The sequence below is a fragment of the Muscardinus avellanarius genome (assembly GCF_963383645.1).
Source record: "Muscardinus avellanarius genome assembly, chromosome: 19".
Lineage (NCBI taxonomy): Eukaryota > Metazoa > Chordata > Mammalia > Rodentia > Gliridae > Muscardinus > Muscardinus avellanarius.
This window is the reverse complement of record NC_137805.1, coordinates 9,491,780-9,516,775: the sequence shown is the minus strand read 5'-3', so window position 1 is coordinate 9,516,775 and position 24,996 is coordinate 9,491,780. Positions and strand designations below refer to the sequence as shown.

The 24,996-nt window shown below is 38.0% G+C and overlaps 1 protein-coding gene across 2 annotated transcripts in view; it reads left to right on the top strand.

The window, feature by feature from the left end:
• Positions 1-24,996, top strand: part of PLCB1 (phospholipase C beta 1) — a gene marked incomplete at both ends in the record, with an annotated part of 756,028 nt that overhangs the window by 574,034 nt on the left and 156,998 nt on the right. For both annotated transcript variants that reach the window (XM_080716836.1, XM_080716837.1), the window contains 9 exons: positions 3,070-3,137; positions 5,989-6,085; positions 9,365-9,449; positions 11,202-11,326; positions 16,062-16,216; positions 18,959-19,123; positions 19,594-19,693; positions 20,964-21,068; positions 22,667-22,776. In XM_080716836.1, coding sequence (XP_080572962.1) covers positions 3,070-3,137; positions 5,989-6,085; positions 9,365-9,449; positions 11,202-11,326; positions 16,062-16,216; positions 18,959-19,123; positions 19,594-19,693; positions 20,964-21,068; positions 22,667-22,776 — 1,010 coding nt within the window. The remainder of the gene's footprint in view (positions 1-3,069; positions 3,138-5,988; positions 6,086-9,364; positions 9,450-11,201; positions 11,327-16,061; positions 16,217-18,958; positions 19,124-19,593; positions 19,694-20,963; positions 21,069-22,666; positions 22,777-24,996) is intronic.

The following is a 24,996-nucleotide window of genomic DNA, read 5'->3' as shown; positions in this document are numbered from 1 at the left end:
AATTCCATTTATACAAAAATGTGAGACTGTTCTCTTAGAAGACAGGGTAAGGATGGGGGATGATTATCTTCTAGAAGAAGCAACTAGAAAGAAGTCCTCCATTGCTTCTTGAGGCTGGTTGTATTTTGTTTTTTGATCTGGATTCTGATTACTGAGACATCCTCATTTGGTGAAAATTCATTCTCTTTACACATATGATATGTGTGCTTTTTATGCTTATCGAATATGTCATTTAAAATATTTTAAAATAATGTAAAATCCAAGTATAGACTCTAGGGACAAACAGAAGAAAAAAGGAGTTGAGCAACACCAATTTAACTTTTCATCTATTTTTCTGTCTCAATTACCAACTCTTTTTATTGCCTGGACTGACGACCTTATCAACAGACATCCACTAATTCTTTGAGAGGGTTTTGTTTCGCAGCTCCTGAATGTGCATTTAAAATATTATTACACAATTCTGGTGCATTTCTCAAAAATAACTTTCATTCTCGGCAGAATGTTCTTTTTCAAGCGTTGAAATGATGGTTAGTAGAAGCCACCCGTTTCCCAACACACCCCTGTGCCTTGGTCTCCAGCAAGCAAACCATGTCTTCCTTGGCACGTGTGCGCTTTTGTTTGTACCATCTGCCTTTCCTACTCCCGGTCCTCTCCCTCTTATTAACTAGATGTGTAACACAAATAATGATTTTTACAGGCAGTGAACATCGTTGCTTAACACAGAGCAGCAATCTGTTAGTAATTCTGTAGATTTCCTAAACTCCCCAGCTCCTGGTGTTGTGCAATCATTATTTATTTCAATGGAAATGTGGGGACATTTTCATAATAATTAGGCAGGCCCTTTAATAGAGAGTACTGCTAATTTACCAAATGGTCAGAGTGTTGGGAACTCAAGTTTCTTGAAAAATATCAAATTAATCTTATTTCAAAACTCATTTGCTTATCAAGGCCTCCTTGGCTGGATATATCTTTCAGGAGCCTGCATTCAAGAACTAGAATCAAGTAAGGTTTTTTTTCTTAATATCTGCATACGATTCCTTGAAGGTCCCTCTGAAGACTTATGAGTGAACCCCCTAAATATGAGCAATTACTATGCATAATTAAAAATAAATACAAATAAATAAATAAAAGTTTTTAACTCATGTAGGAAAAAGGTCTTTATAGTAGAGAAACATAAGATATTTCTTTCCCACATAAACCAAAGAATGGCCCAGTTGGGCATTTGACGTGACTTGTGTCCCAAGAAACATTCTGTAGAAGACTCTGCCAAATGTTTTTTCAGATTATTTAAAAGAATCTTATAATTTTAAAAAACTATAAAAATAAACAAAATTTTGGCAAAAAATTAACTATAAAAATACCTATAGCCTCCTCAAAATATGTGTCTCTAAACATAATAACACACATTTTGTACTCAAAATATAGTTGATTCGCCTTAGAAACACAATACTGGCATCATAAAGTGGATTTATTAGGCTTTCTTTAATAAATAAACCATGAAGAGTAATCTTTATTGGTACCAGAAATCTTTGTTCTCTAAAAAAAATTTTATAAATGCTTTTCTTAGTACTATCATTTAGTAGTTGATTAAATTTTTAGCCAAGGGAAAAAAATATGAGCTTCTTGAAAAGCTGGACTTAAGGTACTGTCATATATTTATATAGGTGGGACAGAGCTACTAACTTTCAGAAAGCTGAGCTAGGCAGGTGTGGGGAATTTGCAGCCTGCCTCTTTATTGAGCTAGTACTGCCATCTATTGGCAAAGTCACACTATTGCACCACGTGAAGCTTGAAAGTCAAATGGACTTAAAAATGTACCTTTTTACTTGAAACTGTTTCCATGTAACTGATGTTACTGAGTCTAACCAAAGCCTCAAAAATGTAATGCTTCATTCTAGTATATTTTACCTAGCAAAATTCTATTAACTCCTTTTAAAAATAATCCATTGAAATGACCACATATTAGATAAATATGAAGCCAAATTAAGTCTGACTAACCTCTATTGTTTTCTCTTTCTTTCATTATCTTTCTCCTCCCCCTCCTTCTTCCCCTCCTCTTTTGCCTCTCCCTCCTCCTCCTCCTCCTCCTCCTCCTCCTCCTCCTCCTCCTCCTCCTTCTTCTTCTTCTTCTTCTTCTTCTTCTTCTTCTTCTTCTGTATTAGGTATGTTCTACTACTTATCTACATCCCCAATTCTTGGTCCTCTTTGTTTTTTATTTTGAAACAGGGCCTCACTAAGCTGCCCAGTATCACCTTAAACTTGAGATCCTCCTGTCCCATCCTCCCGAGTAGCAGGGATTACAGGTCACACACCTGGAATCCCAACTACTACCAGTTGGTTTTCAGGCATAATGATTTGGAAGGGTTCACCCACTTTACCTTGCCCTTTTAAACAGAATGCCTCCATTTTCTATGATATGTGTACGTTCAGATGATAATGTTCATATCCCATAGGCTTGCAGACAGTCTTTGGGATGTGGCAGGCGCTTCCCAGTTTTCCTACAGTTGTTTGTGCTACCATCACTCCACAGTCCCGGCCCTAGGTCACATCATCTTCCTTGACTTCTGTCATATCTTCTCTGTCTTTGGGAAAAGTCCACTCAAGGTCATTGGGTTATGTGCTGACCAAACACTCCATCAAAGCCCCAAGGCGTGAACAGGGAAAAATGAAAAGGAGGTGATTTTATCTGTGTTAGGGTCATAGAGCCTAATATTCCTGAAAAAAACAAACATGTCTACATCAAAATGTGATGCATGTACACAGAGACCACATGGGAACTGATGCCATATACTTTAATAAGCAGATTAAGAGTGTTGAGAAGCATTTTTGTATAGAACTTGGAAGTTTTAAATGACATTTAGTCACAAATCAAATTTTTAAAAAATCCGAACTCGATCTTCAAGATAATTCTCTGTAATAATTGAACTTAATGTCCTAAAAGAATCATTTGAAAATAACCGGAATTCCAATTTCCCAGGAACTCTCAAATCAATTTTGGTAGTACCCTTGTTTACAAGTGCTCTGAACTTGGAAACATTGATGCCATGATTTTTTTTTAACATTTGACAGGGGAGGCTGATACCGAAAGTGATGAGGACGACGACGATGACGACTGTAAAAAATCTTCAATGGATGAGGTGGGTCCTGGGGCCCAGATAGGGGTGCCGACCTTAACAAGAGCCACCTAATATCATCTGCGATTCTCTTCTGCCATCTAGTGGTGAAGGACTAAATGTATGCTATCCAACTGCCAGCTTCAATTTTTGAAGCATTAAGTGGATTGTCAAATGATCCAAAGTCCTGAGAAGATGTGCGGCTGGCAAAATATTGACATGTGTCACTAATTTAACTGCCGTAACTGTGGAACCACTGGAGATACTTATTGATACAAGCTCCAACATCCTAAGTCTCATCATCAGCTCAGAAATATTAATAGAACAGAACCTAGATGGAAATCAGAGATAGGTCAGCTGGAACTTTAGAATTCAGTTTCTGCAGAACTCCTGGTCAAAAAGGTTGCACCAAATCTGATTTCAAATGTGTTAGACGGCCTCTGACTTAGTACTGGTGCTTGTACAGTTTAAAAATAAATAAGTCAGTAATGCTGGCACATGTACTTGGGAGGTTGAGGCAGGAGGATCGTAGGTTCAAGGACAGTCTCAGCAACTTCACAAGACTTTCAGCAACCTAAAAGGACTCTGTTTCAAAATGATGAAATGGGTCTAGGGGAGTGTAGCTTGGAGGTAGAGTGTCCCAGGGTTCAATCCCCAATCTCGTAAATAAATAAACAACATTTGGGTATTCTTACTTGATGTTTTTTCCTCTTCTAATGATTTTCATTGGTTTATTTTTAAATATGGGTCTCCCTATGTTGCTCAAGCTGGTTTTGAACTTGTGGATTCAAGCAATCCTTTCACCACAGTGTCCTGTGTAGCTGAGAATACAGGCACGCTGCCACACCTGGCTTGGTGTAAATTTTGGCATTTTTATGTTCCCCAACTAAATTCTAACTCACCTTCCAAGAAGGAAACTGTTAGACCATCTGGTAAACTCTACGTGCCTGAGAATAATTCCAGTTGTGCAGGATGTTTTTCTAGTGTTTCTGGATTACCTAAAAACCCTCTGTTTGCAAATTGGTATTTCCCAATTCACATTTAATCTAAATATTTCCACTGGAGTTTCAAAAGAAATTTTGTCTTTCTATGAATTTTTTTCCTGTAGAAATGGAAAGAAAATACTAATTCTTTTCTATAGGAGTCTGTCTTGTGTTGATACTCCAATTTTGGTTTTTTGCCTTATCAAAATCAAAGAAATATGCTATAACTCATGAGAGCTTAATTAGTATGAGATTTTGCTACATGCCAAACACTGTTCTGAGCTCTTTGACATAAATTAACATTTAAAAATGATACAAATCCTATATACTACAGGGACTGCTTTTATCTACTTTTACAAAGTAGTAACCTCTGGTAGGAAGCATTTAAGTAACTTGTTCATAATCATACAGCTTCTAACTAGTGGGCTTAGGACTTAGGGTGAGATAACCTGGCTTTAGAGTTGAATTATTAACCCTACACTTTACCACACTCCTGCCTAACAGGCACCGAAGAGGAGGGATGGAGAAAGGGAGGAAGTTTTTGAAGAACGACAGAAATCATTTGCCCACCCCAACTCACTCCCACAAAGCAACATTTTTTAAATATGATTAACAATTGTAAAATCATCCAGTGGTCACCTACATACTTCTGCTATGGAAGACATCTGTGCTGCTCAAAATTTAATGTTTATTTGTACCAGGTTTCCTGTGTGTCTGGAGGGAGGTGGTTCTGGATATTGAATCCAGGAGCCTTTTACCTCCAAGCTATACCCTCAGCCTGCTTATATATATATATATATATTTTTTATCTTGAAATAGGGTCTTACTGGATTCCTTAATTTTTTATCTTGAAATAGGGTCTTACTGGATTCCTTAGAATCACACTATTTTGCTGAGGCTGGTCTCAAACCTGTGATCCTTCTGCCTTCGCCTCCCAACCACTGGTATCACAGGCATGTATCACCAAGCCCTGCTACAGCATCTTATTAAAGTGCAGATACGTACTCCTGAGATCTGCTGAGGCCCTGCATCTCACGCAAGAGGCTGATGCTGTTGGTCTTAGACCACGCTGCCGGCCAGCACTGCACTGCCTCTTTCCCGCCCCCTCCCTTTGTAAAACAAGAATAGGCTAAGCATCCTTAATCTGAAAACATGAAATCTAAAATTCTCCAAGATCCAAAACTTTCTGTGTGCTGACATGACAGGGCAAGAGGAAACTTCCACCCTATGAAACTTTAGTTCATAGCCAAAGTTTTTAAAAAGATTGTATAGGGCTGGGGATGCAGCTCAGGGGTAGTCTTTACCCAGCTTGCAAGAGACCTCAAGTACCATGGGAAAATAATTGCCTTTAGGTTATATGTATAAAGTGTTTGTGAAGCTGGGCGTGGTGGCACATGCATGCAATCCCAGCATTTGGGAGGCTGAGACAGGAGGATTGCAGTTCACAGACAGCCTTAGCTACTTAGTGAGGCCCTCTGCAACTCAGTGTGACTCTATTTCAAAATAAGGAATAAAAAATGGGGCTAGGGGTGTAGCTTGGGGGTAGAATGTCCCTGGGTTCTATCCCCGGGGCCACAAAAAAATAAAATAAAAGTACATGTGAAGTATAAATGAATTTCATCTTTACACTTGAGTCCCATTTCATATATTCCAAAATTGCTAAAACCCAAAACACATCTGGTCCCAGACACATAGGAGTAGGGACGTTCAGCCTGGGTTGCCTTTTCTATATGTTTGTAATAAATTTCTACTGTCAATAAGTACTTCCAGAAGAAGAGGGATGATTAAATGCTAGTTTGAGTCATGTAACTATTTTCCTGAGAAAATTACTGTTGATTATCTAATGCTGACTCTAGAAATTTTTATTTTATAATTTTTAATTCCTCTTTCAGGGGACTGCTGGGAGCGAGGCCATGGCCACAGAAGAGATGTCTAACCTGGTGAACTATATCCAGCCGGTCAAGTTCGAGTCATTTGAAATTTCAAAAAGTAGGTTTTCCCTGGAGAAAAATCCCCGACACACCATAAAGTGAATACACTTTAGACACAAGGTCATTAGATCAAAGAATGTTTGTGCTGGTGAAGTCTTGAATGTATGCATGGGCTGACCATTCAATTTCTTTAAATATATATAATTACACATGCACCTATAACTGTGTGTGTGTGTGTGTGTGTGTGTGTGTGTGTGTGTGTGCACATGTGGGTGTGTTTTGCAGTGCTGGGGATGGAACTGAGTGGCCTGTACATGCTTGGCAAGTCCTCTATTCCTGAGCTACACTCCAGCCCTATATGTGTATCTTAACATATACAAATAACCATATGAGACAGTATCCCATGATGTTCCCATGAGATATTTAATAGAGTTACTGGCCACACATGGTTATCTGAAAAATATTATCTCAGCATACAGCTACTTGAGTTTTACGTTTGATTTTGGTTTGCAACAGGACTGTGGGACCCATCCCTTATGTAAATGACAGCACTGAAAATAAACCCTGTATCCACTCCCCAGAAAGGAAACAAGACAGACTTGGATAATGCCAGCAACTCAAACTAGAGCCAGTTCATCCAGATCCTGTTGGCTAGCACTATATATGTGTGTGTATATATATATATATTTTTTTGAGAATGTGTTAGTTCTCCAAAAAAACAATGCTTCACATTGTGTTTTCTCTTAATCCAGCTAGACATCCACACTGAATATGAAATAAAATTAATACGTCTTTGTCTAGAGAAGAGAGCCCTTTTTTGAAAATACCTTTTTTATTCATATAGATTGTAAGACTATCAGATTAAGAGGCTTCTTCAAATTTATTAACTTCTTATAATGATATGCTCTCAAAAACTGGAATTGTAGACAGGTAAGGTGGCAGGCTCCTGTAATCACAACTACACAGGAGTCTGAGGCAGGAGGATTGCAAGTTTGAACCCAATCTGGATGACTGAGCAAGACCCTGTCTTAAAAACTACAAAGGGGGGTCTAACTCAGTGCTAGAGTGACCCTGAGTTCAGCCCCCACACTGCCAAAAAGAATTGGTTTTTGCCTTTCACAAAGCCTATGGATATACCAAGCCTTTATATAACACACGCTACTTATATTTGTATAACTTTTTCCAAAGAGTCTTAACTTAGTGGCATATGGAATCTAGATCTTTACAATAAAGTTTTGCCTTCCAATATATATTTATATAGAAAGATTTCAATGTTTCTAAACATTTAAAAAATTTCTGATGTTTGCTACCACAAGTTGTTTAACTCGAAATATCTTAAGATGGTTATTTTTATATTGTGGTAACTTTTACTAGCTGTGAAAGGAGTTCTAATGCATTTGTTAAAAACCTCCTGATAAGCCAGGCATGGTGGTGCACGCTTGTATTCCCAGGACTTGAGAGAGTGAGGCAGGAGGATGATCACAGAAAGCCTCAGCTACTTAGCGATGCACTCAACAATTTAATGAGACCTTGTTTCAAAATAAAGAATAAAAAGGGGGGGCTGGAGTATATCTTGGATGTAGAGTGCCCCTGGGTTCCATCTCTAGTGCTGAAAAAACAGACAAACAAACAAACAAAGGAAAACCTGAGAAGCAGGGAGTACAGAAGAGCAGATGCTCAGAAATCCTTCAGAGCCACACACAGCAGTGCCAGCCACACCTCCAAAGACTTGCTCTCCTCCTTGTGTTTTAGAGCCTTTTTTTTTAGGAAAAAAAATGCTGAATGTATTTTACAAAGTACCCATCGTATTGACTTGATTCTAATGAACAGCTATTTTCAAAATAGGCATATGAAAATAGTTGTATTTATTTGAGGAAAGAGTACTGGAGTTGAGTCCAGGGGCATTCTGCCCCGGAGCTACATCCCTATCCCTTTCTACTTTTTAAAAATTGGAAACAGGGCCTTGCTAAGACGTTGAGGCTGGCCTCTGACTGGCCATCTTCCTATCTCAGCCTCTCAACTACTGTATTATAGGTATGGGCCACCATGCCCTGCTTGAAAATAGATAATATGATGGACTAGCTAAGAGAAGCCAGGGTTTCCCTGAGAGTAAACTGGAAAAAGTAGGGAGGTGGATAAGGAAGGTGTCTAGGGGTGATCAGAAAAAAAGAACGAGGAAAAAATATCATCAAAAGTCACCGAGTTTTAAAAGCTTAGAGCCATCTGCCCCTATGGCAGTACCCTCGCCTGAGGCTGTGCATACCTGTGGATTCTGAGTTTGGGAAGACTCTCAGTCTTTCTAAACCAAGATGACTTTGTTGTGTCCCTCCGGCTCTAATGGGAAGATAGCATTTCACATTCAGCCTGTTTTCATAGCACCCTTACATTTAAGAAGATACATCTTCTAGCTTTGTTCTTCTTTGAGACTGTTTTGGGTATCTAGAGTCCATATTCCATATCATGATAGATTTTTTCTGAAAAATAAATAAATAAATGTATGATAGTTTCACCTAAAAAAAAAAAAAAAGAAAAAAATATTCTCTGGTAAGAAAGAAAGCAAAAAGAAATATTGAAATGTTATCTTTAAGTCATCAAAAGTTTGGTACCAGACAAATGAAACTGTTATGTGAGATTATCAATGTTAATATTGTATAAATTGCTATAATACTAGATGTCAACCAGTAAGCCAAGCGTGGGAAGGAGGGATGGGGAGGGAATGGGGTGGGGATCGTGGTAGGGGCTAACTGGGCGAGATGTGCATGTATGTCTACAAAAGTATTTTCTTTATACCACTATGATGTATGAATACATTGCACCAATAAAAAATAAATTAAAAAAAAAAAGAAAATGAGCCACCCTCCTGGCCGCCCTCCAAGGAAATGTATGCTTTGAAATACTATGAACACTTGGAAATGCTGATGTCACAGCAGTGGCCGCAAGGTTAAGAGACAACGGTGATGATGCCGGGATGAATGAGTCAGTCAGCATTAACACCAAGGTTCCCCACAGTACCTTCCCATCTCCAACAGTGACACAGGGAGCCAATCTGAATGGGTTTATAACAGAAATTGAAAAAAACAAAAACCATAGTGGCTTGGCTCTTTCAACCAAACTGTATTCTTTGCCACACATCCCCCTAAACACAAATCATAAATATTAGAAGAGACAATTAGTAAGACCTAACTTTCGTTTCAGTCAACAGTTTACTGAAAAAAATTCGAACGTGAAAGTTATGTTGAGCGTCAATCACCAAACATTGAACTACTTCTGTTACAGTATTCTAATTTATAACATTGAATATTATTTCTTACCTTTCTTTTTCTGTTCTTGAACTCAGAAAGAAATAAAAGCTTTGAAATGTCTTCCTTCGTGGAAACCAAAGGACTTGAGCAACTTACGAAGTCTCCAGTGGAATTTGTAGAGTATCCTTGATTTGACGAATGACTGCAAAATCAACATCACTCAAGTCGTGTGCTGTTTGTTTAATAAGGAGAAATATTGCATAGATGAGTTAAGTCTACTACCAGGAAATGCCAAATGGTCCCTGCATTCCTACAGAATGCTGACCCAGGTAGCCCGGCCAATGGAGAAGAGGATTGACCATAGAGGAAAAGAAACCAGATTGCAAGTTCCCCCACACCATCAAGCTCTGTTCCCTTGGCAGGCTGCTTTATCCTGATTTTCCTAGCTGTGCACAAAAGTAATTCAACGAGCCTCATAAGTCACTGCTTGGAGTAGGTAAAACATATACAACAAGTATATGTAACACACACATGTATACTTTATACCTATGTGATAAATATGTGATGTTACATGAGTTGGTACTGCACATTCTTATATGTAATATATATCGAGTTATAAAATAGATGTAGTGATAATGATGATGATGATGATGATGATGGAAATACAAAATAATGGTTAATTCCTATCAATTTTTTTATTATTAAATGTGAACCAAAATAAAATTCACAGGCCTTTAAATTTTCATAAATTAAATGCTAAGTATTCCAAAGAATTCTCATTTCCACAGGCAATTTCTAGAATATAAGTCACCCTTAAAACTCATCAATGGTAGGAGAGAAAATAAATGTAGACATTAATAAAGTCACACCAACTGTGAACATCACTATCATTACCATTCATTGCTGACTTTGTAGTAGGTATTTTGTCAAATGTCTTATTTAATTCACATTACAATCTTGTTATGTAGGAATTGTTCAAGTTACTTTGTAGACAAGTAAACTGCATCACAGAAATTCAAAATAACTTGCCCTAGATCATACAGCTACCAAGTTCCCAAATTAAGACTCAAGTCCATTTTGCCTGGCACAGAACCTCAGCCAACTTCTGCCTAACTTGATAATAGGAACTAGTTAATGGTGTTTGTTTTTGTTTTTGTTTTGTTTTGTGTTGGTGTGTTTTTTTTGTTTTTTTTTTGTTTGTTTGGTTTTTTTTTTTTTTGGTGGTACTGGGGTTCCTGGAAGCACTTCTACCTCTGGACTACACTCCCAGACCTATTTTATACTTTTTATATTTGGAAACAGGGTCTCTTAAACTAGTGTGGTTGGCTTCGAACCTGCGCGATCCTCCTGTCTCCGCCTCCCAAGCGCAGGGATTACATGCGTGCACCACCACGCCCGGCATTAATGGTGTTTTAAAGATAAAGCATTGTTCAATAACTACAAAGTTCTTAGCATGAAAACTGAACCAAAATACGAAGCAAGGTCAGAAACTTCAGGGCTCTATTCCCTTTATCAATCATGAGGAGTACCAAGTTCCCAGAGAAGGTTAAGAAAATGAGCAGAGAGCATTTCAGAAATAGCCAATCAGCTCATAATACCTGCTGCTGCCAAACACAACACTGTCTTCTCACACGACTCAGCACACTTTGCTTCCTGCTGTGCCCTTGATATTTCAGACCATCCTTCACAATTTCCACAAAATCACATTGCCTGCGACTCAAAGGTCTTTGCACCCATCAGGCTGTGCAAAGGCCATGCCCTTTATAAGAGCACATTTGTTCTGTCTGTTCAGAAAGTTTTCTGCACTAACCCAAGGTGATCACCAACATTTTCGCCTTTCTCCATTGGACACATGAAGTCAAGTAGCCTCGGCGAAGTTGCTATGATTGACTGTGTTTGTAATTGTATTCACTACTTAACATGATGGTCCAGATATAACAAAATGCAGCTGAGCAGGATCTACCCAAAAGGGACCCGCGTGGACTCCTCCAACTATATGCCTCAGCTCTTCTGGAACGCAGGCTGCCAGATGGTCGCGCTCAACTTCCAGACAGTGGGTAAGTGGCCGAGTCTGTGCCCACTCCCGTTCCCTTTCAAAGTCACGTTCCAAATCTCCAGAAACCATGCCCGCATAATGGGGGGGGGGGCTGACTTGATTGAAAACAAATGAATAAATACATGTGAACAAGTTTCAATGAAGAGAAATTAAAGCCTAAACAAAAATCAGAACCAAAACCACAACTTTGAAAATTGAGACGTTTTCTTTAACTTTATTTACAAACAGGTATTTATTTATCCATATTTATTTATTTATTTGTTTGTTTATTTGCGGGTCTGGGGATGGAACCCAGGGGCATTTGACCTCTGAGCTACACCTCCTGCCCAATTTTTTATTCTTTATTTTGAAACCGAGTCTCACTGAGTTGCAGAGGGCCTCACGAAGTAGCTGAGGCTGTCCGCGAACCGCGATCCTCTGGTCTCAGCCTCCCAAATGCTGGGATTACAAGCATGCGCCACCACACCCGGCTCAAACAGGTATTTATTTTTATGGGCTTCATGTTTTGTTTTTGTTTTTGTGGTCCCAGGGATGGAACCAGGGGCATTCTACCTTCAAGCTACAGCCCCAGCCCTATTTTTTTAATCTTTCTACTTTTGAAACAGGGCCTCACTGAGCTGCAAAGGGCCTTGCTAAGTACCTGAAGCTGTCCACAAACAAATCCTCCAGTCTCTGCCTCCCGAATGCTGGGACTACAAGCATGTACCACCATGCCCAGCTGCTTCATTTAATTTATTTTATTTTTATTTTTTGGTGGTACTGGGGTTCTTGGAAACCCTTCTACCTCCGGGCTACACTCCCAGACCTATTTTATATTATTTTTATTTGGAAATTGTCTCTTAAGCCAGCGCGGCTGGCTTCGAACCTGCTCGATCCTCCTGTCTCCGCCTCCCAAGCGCGGGGATTACAAGCATGCACCACCACACCCGGCTTCATGTTATTTTTAAAGCAAATTTTTTTATATTTTTTAAAGCCATGTGAAATATTTTTTAAAAGATGAAAAATTCAGAAAAAGTATAAAGAAGCCAGGTGTGGTGGTGCATGCCTATATTTCCAGTACTCAGGATGCTGAAACAGGAGGAACACATGTTTGAGGCCAGCCTCAGCAACTTAATAAGACCCTGTTTTAAAATAAAGAATAAAAAAGAAAGGGGTATAGCTCAGAGGCAGAATGCTCCAGGGTTCAATCCCTAGTACTAAAAAAAGAAAAAGTATAAAGAAAAAAAACAGAAATACAATGATAGAGATGTAAGATGGATATAGTTGAAACAATGCTGTGTATATCTATATTAAATTGCCATTGCCAATCTCAAAGACATGTACAGGGAAGGAGAAAGAGGGAGAGGGACCCAGAGGAAAATGCTCCGAGAGTTGTGTGTATGTATGTTCCTATTACTCGACGCCTCAGTATGATCCATAATTACAATGCACCAATAGAGGTATAAAAACATTTTCAAACTCAGTATATGCATACATTTTCATGAATGTATGAGTTTTAATAGTTATATATTAGCCGGGCGTGGTGGCGCATACTTGTCATCCCCGCTCTTGGGAGGCGGAGACAGGTGGATCGCGCAGGTTCGAAGCCAGCCAAGCTGGCTTAAGAGACCCTGTTTACAAATACAAAGATATTAAAAAAAAATAGGTCTGGGAGTGTAGCCCAGAGGTAGAAGGGTTTCCAGGAATCCCAGAACCACCAAAAAAAAAAAAAAGAGTTATATATTAAATACACTAAATTTAAAAATATATAGCTATAGCCGGGCGTCGTGGTGCATGCTTATAATCCCAGCACTTGGCAGGTGGAAACCAGAGGATCGTGATTGACAGACAGTCTCGGCTGATTAGTGAGGCCCTTCGCCACTCTGTGAGACCCTGTTTCAAAAATAAAAAAGACAAAAAAAATAGGGCTAGGGGAGTGGCTTGGAGGTAGAATGCTCCTGGCTTTCAATCCTGGTACCACAAAAATAAACAGAAAGAGCATATTGACTTTTATTTTGTGAAATGGAGAAAGAAGGTTTTTATGAGGTTGGATTAAGTACCATTATATTTTATGCCTTTTGGCTTTTTTCCCCCAGTACTGGGGATTGAACCCAGGGCCTCACAAATGCTAGGCCAGTGCTCTGCCCGAGTGACATCCCCAGCCCAGTAAGTCTCTTCTACACCAACAGCCTTCCTACCTAGCCATATTTAGTTTAATGACTTCTTTTTTATTTGTAATTCAATCCTTTTATCCATCCAAATTTAATTTGGGTATATAGTCTCAGTCGCACTAATCCTTTTTTAACCTAAGGAGTTATCCAAGCTAAGCATGGCGGTGTACAACTGTAATCTCAATATTTGGGAGTCTGAGACAGTAGGATCACAGATTTGAGGCCAGCCTCAGCAACTTAGAGAAGCCTTATTTTTTTTTTTAAAGTAAGGGCTGAGGATGTAGTTCAGAGGTAGAATACTCTGGGTTCAATCCCTAGTACCACCAAAATATAGAGATAGAGATATTCATTCCACTAAACTGGATTTACAGTTTAATAGTCGTGTCCGTTTTTGTTAAATTGAATCCATCTTTTCTCTTTGTATCTTTCTTTTACTAAATCTGTCTGCCTTCAGGATACAGCAATTCACTGTCTCTCTTATGTTTTAGAATATGGCTTACTACCTGGAAGGCCAGTTCTCCTCCATTACGACTCACTTTCAGTCCTTGTCTTGATATTGCCAGCAGATCCTTTTGCAAATGAATGAAATTTAACTGGATTATGTTTCCCTCCTATCACAAAAAAGTTTTGACTAAAATTGGACATCAAGTTTATAAATGCATCTTATGAAAACAAACTTTTTAAAGAATTTTTCTATCATGTAACTTTTTTTCTTCACTTTAAAAATTCTAATATTAAGCCAGCATGATTTTAATCCCAGTACTTGAGAGGTTAAGACAGGAGGAACGCAGTTTGCAGACAGCCTCAGCTACTTAGTGAAGTCCTCTACAACTTAGTGAGACTTTGTTCCAAAATAAAGAATAAAAAATAGGACTGGAGGTGGAGCTTCAAGGTAGAATTTCCCTGGGTTCCATCCCCAGTACCTCAAAATATAAGAATAAAAATAAAAATAAAAATAAAAATTGTAATACTAAGTACCTCAACAAAATCACTAATCTTCATTAGAGGTTTAGTTCCTTTAGATGGACTCGGTCTTGCATTATATTTTAATTTATTTTTAAATTTTATTTTAATTCTAGATATTGATATGTGTATCTTTAGTTTACAAATAAATATATTTTTGAACGATCACCTTCCTAGCTCTTTTAATAGCCTATTTGGGGCAAGAAAGTCTATTGGGTTTTTCAGACACACAAACACAGTAATTTAATCACACCTAATTTCTCTCCCTTCTTATTGCTTTGGACTGACCCTCATAGAGTAATATTAAATGAAAGTATTGAGAGTAGGCATCTTCTTCTTCCTCTTTTAATGTCATGTCATCAAGTGCGATGGCAGTTATGATTTTGAAACAAATATTCTTTAATGTTCTAAAGATACACTTGTCCTTACTGACTAATGGTGTCTTGGGAACTTATGCTGAATGTTATTAAATGTCTCTTGGACATGAGTGGGATGATTATTTTGAACATTTGCATGAGAATTATCTTAATAGGTCTCCACATGTGTAATTATAGTTTGTTCACAGAGTAACTCCAGTTTGTATATTATTCTCTAAAGCATGTGACTGGCTAATGTCATTTCTTTGGCGTTTAGAGTTAATTTTTTTAAGTATGGTTGGTCTGTTTTTTTTCTTTTTTTGGTACTTTGATTTTTATATATTAGCTATCATCATTTAATAAGAGACTTTTTTACTTATTTTTTCCTGCTCTAAAATGATTTGTTAAATAGAGTTTTGAAATCCATCATATCTTTATTTGCCATATAAAGATGGATCATGACCCAGATAATTTATAACAACAGAAAAGCTTCTCAAATATTCCTTGTGGATGTCTTTATTCATTTATGGTGCTGGGGATTGAAACCGAGGCTTCATACATGCTACACAAATGAAAAAGAGCCAATGTATAATGAGTTATGACTGAAATGAAAATGTTACAAAGGAAATTATTTTTCCAATATGTTAAAAAACAAAGAATTATAGCATCCTCTTTTAATGAATTATATAGAAATGTATCCTTAAAATTTTCTTATAGGGAAGTATAAATTGGTCTAAGCTTCCCTAAGTGCCTTTTACCAAGGCTTAACAGAAAAAAAATTTCAATACAACTATCTTTTGACCTAGAGATTCTACTTCTAGGAAAATCATTGATGAAGTCTTCAAAAATTTCACTGAGATGGTGTTCATCAAAATATTATATGTTGTGCTGAAGAATTAGGAGACACATAAATATGCCAAAGACGGGGCTGGTTAAAAACATGTATTTAAATACACTTATTCAAAGGAATTAGATATAGTTTTTAAAACTTAAGCAGAGAAATATTTAAAGGAACTGACATACTGTTTGTGAAAATATATTTGAAGTGGAAAAGAAGATTATAAACCAACCTATTGACATTGTTACCTCTGAATTGGGGGGGTTGCAGCAGATTTATATTTTAAATCCTTGTTTCCTACATTTTTACAATGAGTCACTGTTGAGAACAGTCACACAATTAGACTGTAATAAGTTGTACTTTATAATCTCACTTTCTTGTTTCAAACATAAGTATATTCACCTAAAGGCTTGTGTTTTTGATATTCAGACCTGGCGATGCAGATAAACATGGGCATGTATGAATACAATGGGAAGAGTGGCTACAGGTTGAAGCCAGAATTCATGAGGAGGCCCGACAAGCATTTTGATCCATTCACCGAAGGCATCGTAGACGGGATAGTGGCCAACACTCTATCTGTCAAGGTATGTACCCCCTGTCACACACTCATCCCTAACAAGAGTCTTGGACATTGTCTCTTTTGCACAGAGAAGTGGATTAGCTATTAAAGTTCAGTAGCTAGCAAAGTCTCTACTTCCTTTATACGTTTTTTTAAGGATCAAATTCAGATTAGAAATTGTCACCAGTCCACATGGAGGAGATAAAGGGGCTGATCTTCAGTCTTTATATGAGAGTAATTGGAACCTAAATAAATCAAATGAGTTGGTGAGACCCACCCAACATAGTCAGTCCTCTCTTTTGCTGTAAAGGCCCCATCATAAAACCTACATGAAAATGAGTGACCCACATTGGAGAGCTCTCTCGTCTTCTTTTCCCTACTAGTTCCTATTAGTTCTGAGAAAAATTAGAAGGAAAAAATTTCTCAATGTTATAAAATATTGAACAAACACTTCCAAGTTACCAGATTTTTAAAATATTTTCCAGAGTATTCAAGGATTTTAAACTCATATTAACAATATCAAATATATTCACATGTTAATATGAGCTATTCACAGCATGTAATAATATAGAATATACTCACATTTGATATTAAATGTGAATTATTAAATAAATGTAATAGAAAAATTAATAAATAATAGTTATTTAATAACATAATAATGTTTAATAATTCATGTTATATAAATATATCAGATATATTTATTAAATACATATCTGATTCTAAAAATCAATTCTAAAATGATTTTTTCAGTTTTTAAAATAGATGTTACAGCAGCTACATTGTTTTTAGCTGTCAGGAAATATTTTATGTACTGCTAAAAGGAAATCCATCACATAAAGAGCTTTTTAAACGGATTCTGTAAACCCTCGGTTGTTGAAGGTAAAATTTTAGTGACTTAAAATAAGAAATATTACTTATATTATGTTTAACTGAATAATTATGGAGCTAAGAAACTTTTTATTGCATATAATGCAATTTTCAGACTGGAAAATTTTCAGACTGGAAAACCATGTCAAAAGAGGCCCCATAATAGTTTCACTAATGTCTATCTAACCTAAGCAATTGACCCTCCTTTAACCCTAAAACTTAGATCACTTTATAGCAAAAATTTAAAAATACAATTTCAAGGAACTATCTTGTCTTTTGAAAAGTTATTTCAAGCCACATATAGAAAGAGTGAAGTTGGTGGAATTTGAGCTTCACGACTACATTTATTTTAAGAAATTGTTTTCAGCAAAAGATGCTTAATTCCTGTCAAGTGTGATTAAGATAAACTAAACTCATAAACCTCATGTGCTGATAGAATGCTATTTTTAGAATCCTCAATTGTTGTCATTGCTGAATCAATCTAATAATATTTTTGCCTTGTTTACAGTTGTCTTATTTTGTGCAATTCTTTTTATTTGTTTTGTTTTGAAAGCTCTACTGTGATAGGGGAGCCATTATAAAACCATGACAGAGAGACAGCAAAATGAGTTGAGTTTAAGGGGAAATAGTGTAAGCTCAGGTGATGGTAATGGGCGTCTTCCGTCCAAAATGGTTCTGGAGCCATCCATGAACAGAGTCCTTGCGATGGAGTCCTTCCTCCCTTGAGCCAGGATGCAGTTCATTTCTGCCAGTCGTGCATTTGTTCTAGTCTTCTAGTATGCGTTTTATCATTCCACAATGGATGCATGAACTCACCTATTTTTCTGATGTGAGCATTGTGGCTGAGTGCCATTAACTTATTTAGGACTCTGCTTTGATCACACATCAAAAGCATCCCAATTCTTCAGTGCCTCTGAATTCCCAGTGAAGTTCACATTGCTTAGTAGTTTCAAATATGTTGCAAAATGCCTAAGAGGTTATCATATAAAACCTCACATAAAGAAATTGCTGCTGGCAGGCCCGAACACTCAGATCAAAGACAACTTGCAGAGCAAATCAGCTGTCCCAGGACAAATTCAGAGAGCTTTCTGGAAGAGCCCCTCTCTCACTTGTTCAGAATCTCTGACCACATAAGTACGCAGCTGACTCTGACTCTAAGCAGCCTCCAATGACAATTCTCATGCCACCTTTGTGTTTGATTTCTGGCCCCACCATAATTTTGGAAATACTGCCCCCTTTCGAGGACTTGAGCTCACAAAGCTCTTGATCTGCAGGTAACTTTCTTCCAACCACAAAACCCAGATCCACCGGGTTTGCTCCATCTCCTTCTACCTGCTGCTTGTCCTCTTTCTAGGATAAAGCACAAAGACATCTTTTGTGTCCATTAATCCCCCAGATTTGGACAATTGAGTTAGGAAAAGAGGCAGACATGGGAGACAGCCTGTGAATATGTAACCTAAAATCTTTTAATTTCAGAGTATCAGTGATTTCTGTAGTTAGGCAATTTAAGGAAATTGTTTTCAGCAAAAGATGCTTAATTCCTGTCAAGTGTAAAATTCAACTCTTATTTTTCATTTTGGGGGGTATTGGGTGTTGAACCCAGAACAGTCTACTTCCTACCTGCACCCCTTTCCCTTTTTATTAAGTTTTGAAACACAGTTTTGTTAAGTTGCTGAAAGTCTTGCTAAATTGCTGAGGGTGGCCTCAAACCTCTCTCAGCCTCCCAAGTACTAGGATTACAGGCGTTTGCCACCATGTCTGGCTCAGAAATCATGTTTCCACTCTTATTTTTCATTCTATTCAGAATTCAACATTTACCTGCAGTGTTTTTACCTCCTTTAAAAACCTCTTATGACTTTGTTATTCCTTTGTCAAGACTTCCATTTTTATTTTTGTCTAGATTATTTCAGGTCAGTTTCTTTCTGATAAGAAAGTTGGAACTTATGTAGAAGTGGATATGTTTGGTTTGCCTGTGGACACAAGGAGGAAGGCATTTAAGACCAAGACATCCCAAGGAAACGCTGTCAATCCTGTCTGGGAAGAAGAACCAATTGTGTTCAAAAAGGTGGGTCTCATGTTCTTGACATGAGAAGAAACGTTTTCAAGGGTTTTGTTTTGTTTTTTGTTTTGCTGTTGTCGTTCCTCTTTTTACTTAGGGGAAAATAAGTACTTTTGTGGTTAACTTAGAAGTTTATAAAGAATTTTAAAGTGCTTTTAAGTTTATAAATTTTATTTTGAGAAGAAAAAGCTACATACGTGTGGTTAAACACACTTATGTGAAGAGAAAATTGCCTAGGTTGTATACAAATATATTACTGGGGAAAATGATAAAACATAGATGAAACTCTTTTCTTGGTACTTGGTAACCTGTGACTTTTCCCTCTGAAAACCTAACTTACAGAGTAATAGCCTAACTTTTTACCTTAATAGTCTAAGTAGAAACTTCTTGGCTTTGAAGGAACAAGACTTGGTTATATAATGCCTTTCTTGGAATTGCCTGTTCTTGTAACCACGTGTGCCTTGAACGTTCCATAGGTGGTTCTTCCTTCCTTGGCTTGTTTAAGGATAGCAGTTTATGAAGAAGGAGGTAAATTTATCGGCCATCGGATCTTACCAGTACAAGCCATCCGGCCAGGTATGAACAGTGGGATGGTAAACTATCAAAATTGCAGAGAAAATCATCACTACCTTACATAGTTATTAAAGAATAATCTAGGCAACTATTTACTGCATTGTAACTTTTCTATATAAGAAGGGCTATAAGATTACTTACTTAAATCTTGTAATTTGTGGTTTATTGAACACACTATGGTATACAAGTCAACTCTTGACACAATAATTATGAGTCATAAATTATCTGAAAACCTAAATGTAAATACATTTCTGGTTCATGGGTCTGAGGGTTGGCACTGTTATTTATCTGTTTTTTACTGCTATAATGAAAATACCTGAGGCAGGCTGCCTTATAAAGAAAATGGTTTGCTTAGCTCACAATTTGCAGAGCTGAAAGTCCAAGATCAGGCAGCCTTATCAGTTTTACCTCTGGAGAGGGCCTAGTTGTTGGTAACATCATAGTGTGGGGAGGGAGAGCTAACTTCACCAGACAGAAACTAAAAGAGTTAGGTGGAGCAAGGCTTGTTATTTTTATATTCTCAAGAGCTAACTCATATTCCTAGAAAACTCCTTTAAACCCTTTTGAGAGCATCACTCCAATGATCCACGGACCTCCCACTTGGCTCCACCATGTCTCACAACACCAAACTGGGCCAGGCCTCCAGTAGATGAAGCCTTAGGTGAAAAGTCATACCAGACCATAGCATGTGGTTTGGCTGATCTAGCCTGGGATCAGCAGCAGAGCTTTGCTGCAAGGTTCTGTTGGGTCTAGATATGTTCCCTGTGCACTCACTCTGAAGGGACAGTGGCTGCCTGAAGGGGTAGCAGTTCTCACAGTATGGAATTCTCTTGGAAGACCAATGGGCTATTAAAAAAAAAAAAACAAGCATAGTTTTCACATGTGTTTCTAGCCTCTGCTTTGCCACATCACTAAGATCCCATTGGCCAAAGCAGAGCATATGTTAAGCCCCAGGTCAAGAAATCAGGTCAAGTATAAATCTATTTTAGGTGGCAAATTTGGACCAATAGTTCAAACTCTGGCATATGATTTTGAATTCTCTTTTGTGGGAAAGAATATGGCTGGAAACATTTAAAATATCAGAATCAACAATGTATCCCTATGTAATGAGTAAAATAATATATTGTCACTCAAAACCATGACATTAAAATGAGAAGTGAACTGCTTGTCATCCAGTCACCTAAAATAAACACTTCCATCACATAGATGTTCATGGTTGTAATTAATGTTGTGAAGAAAATACATGATGCACAATATTACTGTCACCCTCCAGGCTATCACTATGTCTCCCTGAGGAATGAAAGGAACCAGCCACTGGTACTGCCAGCTGTCTTCGTCTACATAGAAGTGAAAGACTATGTGCCAGATACATATGCAGGTAAGCAACTAGCTCAAGGGATCTCTCCATCTGGGATCATCCATACTTGTGTGGCTTAGTGGAAGAAGAACCAGACCAAACAACATCAAGAGATTCTGGCCTTAAAATCACTTCAATTTTAGTATATATGCTTCAAGGCAAATGGTTCAAGCCTTTATAAACACATCTTAATGTAATTTATTTTAATTTAAAACCCAATACTTAGTTTTGGGTGTATGTAATAACTGGTCGTCTTATTTACATGGGATCAGCATTGCTTAACCCAGGCTTCCTAGTGCATGCGATAGCTATCCATCTAGATTTGCAGTGGTTTTGCCTTCAGCTAGTTTTTAGAGCCCTAACCCCTTTAACGAGTGAAGTCCTACATTTATAAGAATTAACTTTGATGATGTCAACCAAGAATCACAAATTTAAATGCTTAAAGTCTGTCTCAGTCAACACTCTCACTGCTATCATCCAAAACAACTGACCACACAATTTACATGAAGTAAGATTTATTTGCTCACAGAGTTTTGAAGATTCCAGTGGTCAGTCTATGTCAGGCCAAGTCTGCAGAGCTAAGAGTAAGGCTGTGGGAAGCAGAGAGAGGGAGAGAAAAGACTTCATTCTCATATTGTGAAGGCTAGAAGCAAGAGAGCCAGCAAGCAAAAGGATTCAAAGACAACAGCACAATCACAAAGGTCACACTCCCAGGAACCCAGCTTCTCCAGCCACACCCCATCTGCCTCCATTACCACCCAGTAAATACAATGGATTTATCTGCTAATGAGATTACAACCCAATGACTTAATTATATCATCTCTGAACATTAATATGTGATCTCTTCAGAGGACATTCTATATATCACCATAACATAGTCCCAAGTGTCCGGGTGTTAGATATTGGGGAATGGTGGAGACCATGGCAAACTTGGAGCATGTGTCTCATGCAAAGATGGTTGCCATAACTCATTTCACCTAGCTACTGCTGTGCAAGTGAGACCTATTACCAGATATTTGAGTTTTTCCCAATGGGCTGGAAAATAGGCTTTGTAAGTGTAATATTTCCATTTATGAAGCCCCACTTAGACCAAATGACACAAGTGTTCAGGTCATTACTAGACTGGATGGAACCTTCATAAAGAAACTAGAGAATCTGGAGTTTTGAGGCATCCTGATTTAGAACCTGTTCATTTTGGCTCTCATAACTGAACTCCTTTTGATCTCTATCTTCTTGAGGTTTCAGCAGTGCCATCTCTCGTTTGTTTCCAAATGTTGCATAGATGAGAGGATAGGTACATGGATAGATGGAAGAATGAAAGATGAATGCTGAATGGATAAGTGGATGAGTGTGTAGTTAGGTGGATGAATGGTTAAACTGGTGGATGGATGGTTGGCTGAATGAAATGAGTGGATGGGTAGATGGACATATGATTGTATGGGTGGATGGATGTGTTAGATTGTTGGATGGTTGGCTGGCTGGCTGGATGGGTAGAAGGGTAGTTGAATGGATGGATGGGTGGATAGATGGATGGATCCATGCATGAGAGGATGTTTGGATGTATGATGGATAATCAGTACCTCCAGAACCTTTGATCTAAACTGCTTCTTTCTATTTAGATGTGATTGAAGCTTTGTCAAACCCAATCCGATATGTAAATCTGATGGAGCAAAGAGCTAAACAACTGGCTGCTTTGACATTGGAGGATGAAGAAGAAGTAAAGAAAGAGGTAAGGGGTGTTCTAATCTTATGCATGGATTTAAGCATTATTTCTCCATCTACTTTTTAGCATTACCTAAGTCACATTATACCTTAGAAGGAGAAATGCCACATTAGAACAAAACTGCCATTGAGTTCAACATCATGACACATAACATCTAGATGATTAATTAATTTTTTATATTTTATTCTCCTTATGTTCTGTGAGCACCATTAGCATTTTATCTTTTGGTTATGTTAAAAACTATATATCTTGATTTCTTAGGTATTCTAGATTATTGCATGCTGATTTAAGGTAATTATAATACTGAAAAAGATAATTAGTTCATTCAATATTTTCCTTTGTTTTTAAAGTATAGGCTGCTCAAAGTGCTCTTGTGATTTTTTACGATACACAAAATGCTGAACACAATGCTTGGTATATGCTATGGGCCATAAAATGTATAATTTTATTATATTTACGTGCTTATAGATTACCAAAATATTTTGTTTATTACTCTAAATTGGATGTCCAATGTCATGTGTGTGTGTATGAGTGTGTGTGTGTGTGTGTGTGTGTGTGTGTGTGTGTACGTGTGCTCAGTATTGAAGATTGAACCCAGGGCCTCACACCAGTGCTAGGCTAGGCCTCTACCACTGATTCACATCCTCAGCTCTTTTTTGTTTTGTTTTGGGGAGTATTAGAGATTGAATCCAGGGGCATTATACATCTGAACTATGCCACCAGCCCTTTTTTAAATTTTTTACTTTGAAACAGGTTTTGCCAAGTTGCTCAGGGTCTTGCTAATTTGCCGTGGCTGGCCTAGAACCTGCTATCCTTCTATCTCAACCTCAGTACTGAGATTACCAGCATACACCACTGTGCCTGGCCACAGCCCTTTCTTATTTTATTTTTAATTTATATTTATTTTTGTAAAGACTTTATTTTATATTTATATTTGATACAAATATCCATGCACACATCACTTGGTATATTTCCTCTACATCCCATGCCACTTCCCTCTCTTTCGATCTTATTTTATTTTGAGAATGACTCCCACTGAGTTGCTCGGGCTGACCTTCAACTTGTAATTCTCCTGCCTTAGCCTCCTGAGTCACTGGGATTACAGTGTATGCCACGGTGCCCAAATTCTTATTTAAAAAATGTTACTTGTGTTATGCAGAAAATAGGCTTCTAGAAAGAGTTTGCACTGTCAGAAAATTATACTGAAAGTAGGCTCAGAGAAACATTTTACACTGTCAGAAAATTATACCTAATAGTAGGTATTAAAATACATACTTCAAAGTTATTTCTACCTCTTGTATCTATGCTTCCTGTCTGCAGAGGGAAACGTAAAACAACAAAAACACGTGGGCCCTGCTTGGATTTAATAAGAGAGTAGTCCCAGCAATCCCTTCTTGCATGGGACCCACAGAAGGAGTTGTGTTTACAGGCTTGAAAAGAGTGCAGTGGGAGGCCTACTCAGAGGTCCTCAGCAAGCTGCTATTGCAGGAGTTAACTACAAATCACACATGGCTGCAGAGTTCCCTCAGCACCGGCCTGGGTTGAGGAGTTTCAACTTACCTCTTTGGAGGGCTGATCCAGGCCTAGCGAATGGCAGAGCTAGGCGAATAACAGCCCAAGTGCCCTGCTCTGGGATGGGCAAGCTCATGCTCCACGCAGCTCCCAGAAGGACCAGTTGGGGCTGGACTCTGAGACCCCATTTCAGTGGCTCTTCTCCCCCTTATAGCCCCTGCTCTCCTCTCAGGTTTCCTCCTCAGCGTATACTGCAACAAATCCTGTGCTCAGGCGCTCTCCTGGCCAGTTCTGCATGTTAAGGAATCCGCCGGTGATGAAGAGCCTGCTGTCTTACAATTAAGTAAAAAATTGAGGGCTTTCTCTAAAGGTTTTGTATAGGAAGTAGAATTTAAAGATTTGAAGCCGGGCGTGGTGGCGTATACTTGTAATCCCAGAATTCCGGAGGCTGAGATGGGAGGATCATGGTTTGCAGCCAGCCTCAGCTACTTAGTGAGGCCCTCTGCAACTCAGTGAGACCTGGTTTCAAAATAAAGAATAAAAAATAGGGCAGGTAGTGTGGCTCGGAGGTCAAATGCCCCCCGGGTTCCATCCCCAACCCGCAAAAAAAAAAAAAAAAAAAAAAAATTGAAAATGGTTATATCTTCAATTTTTTGTTTCTTCTAAGACATTAGTATTTCTTGTTTTGGGTTTTTTTTTTTTTTTTAAAAGAAT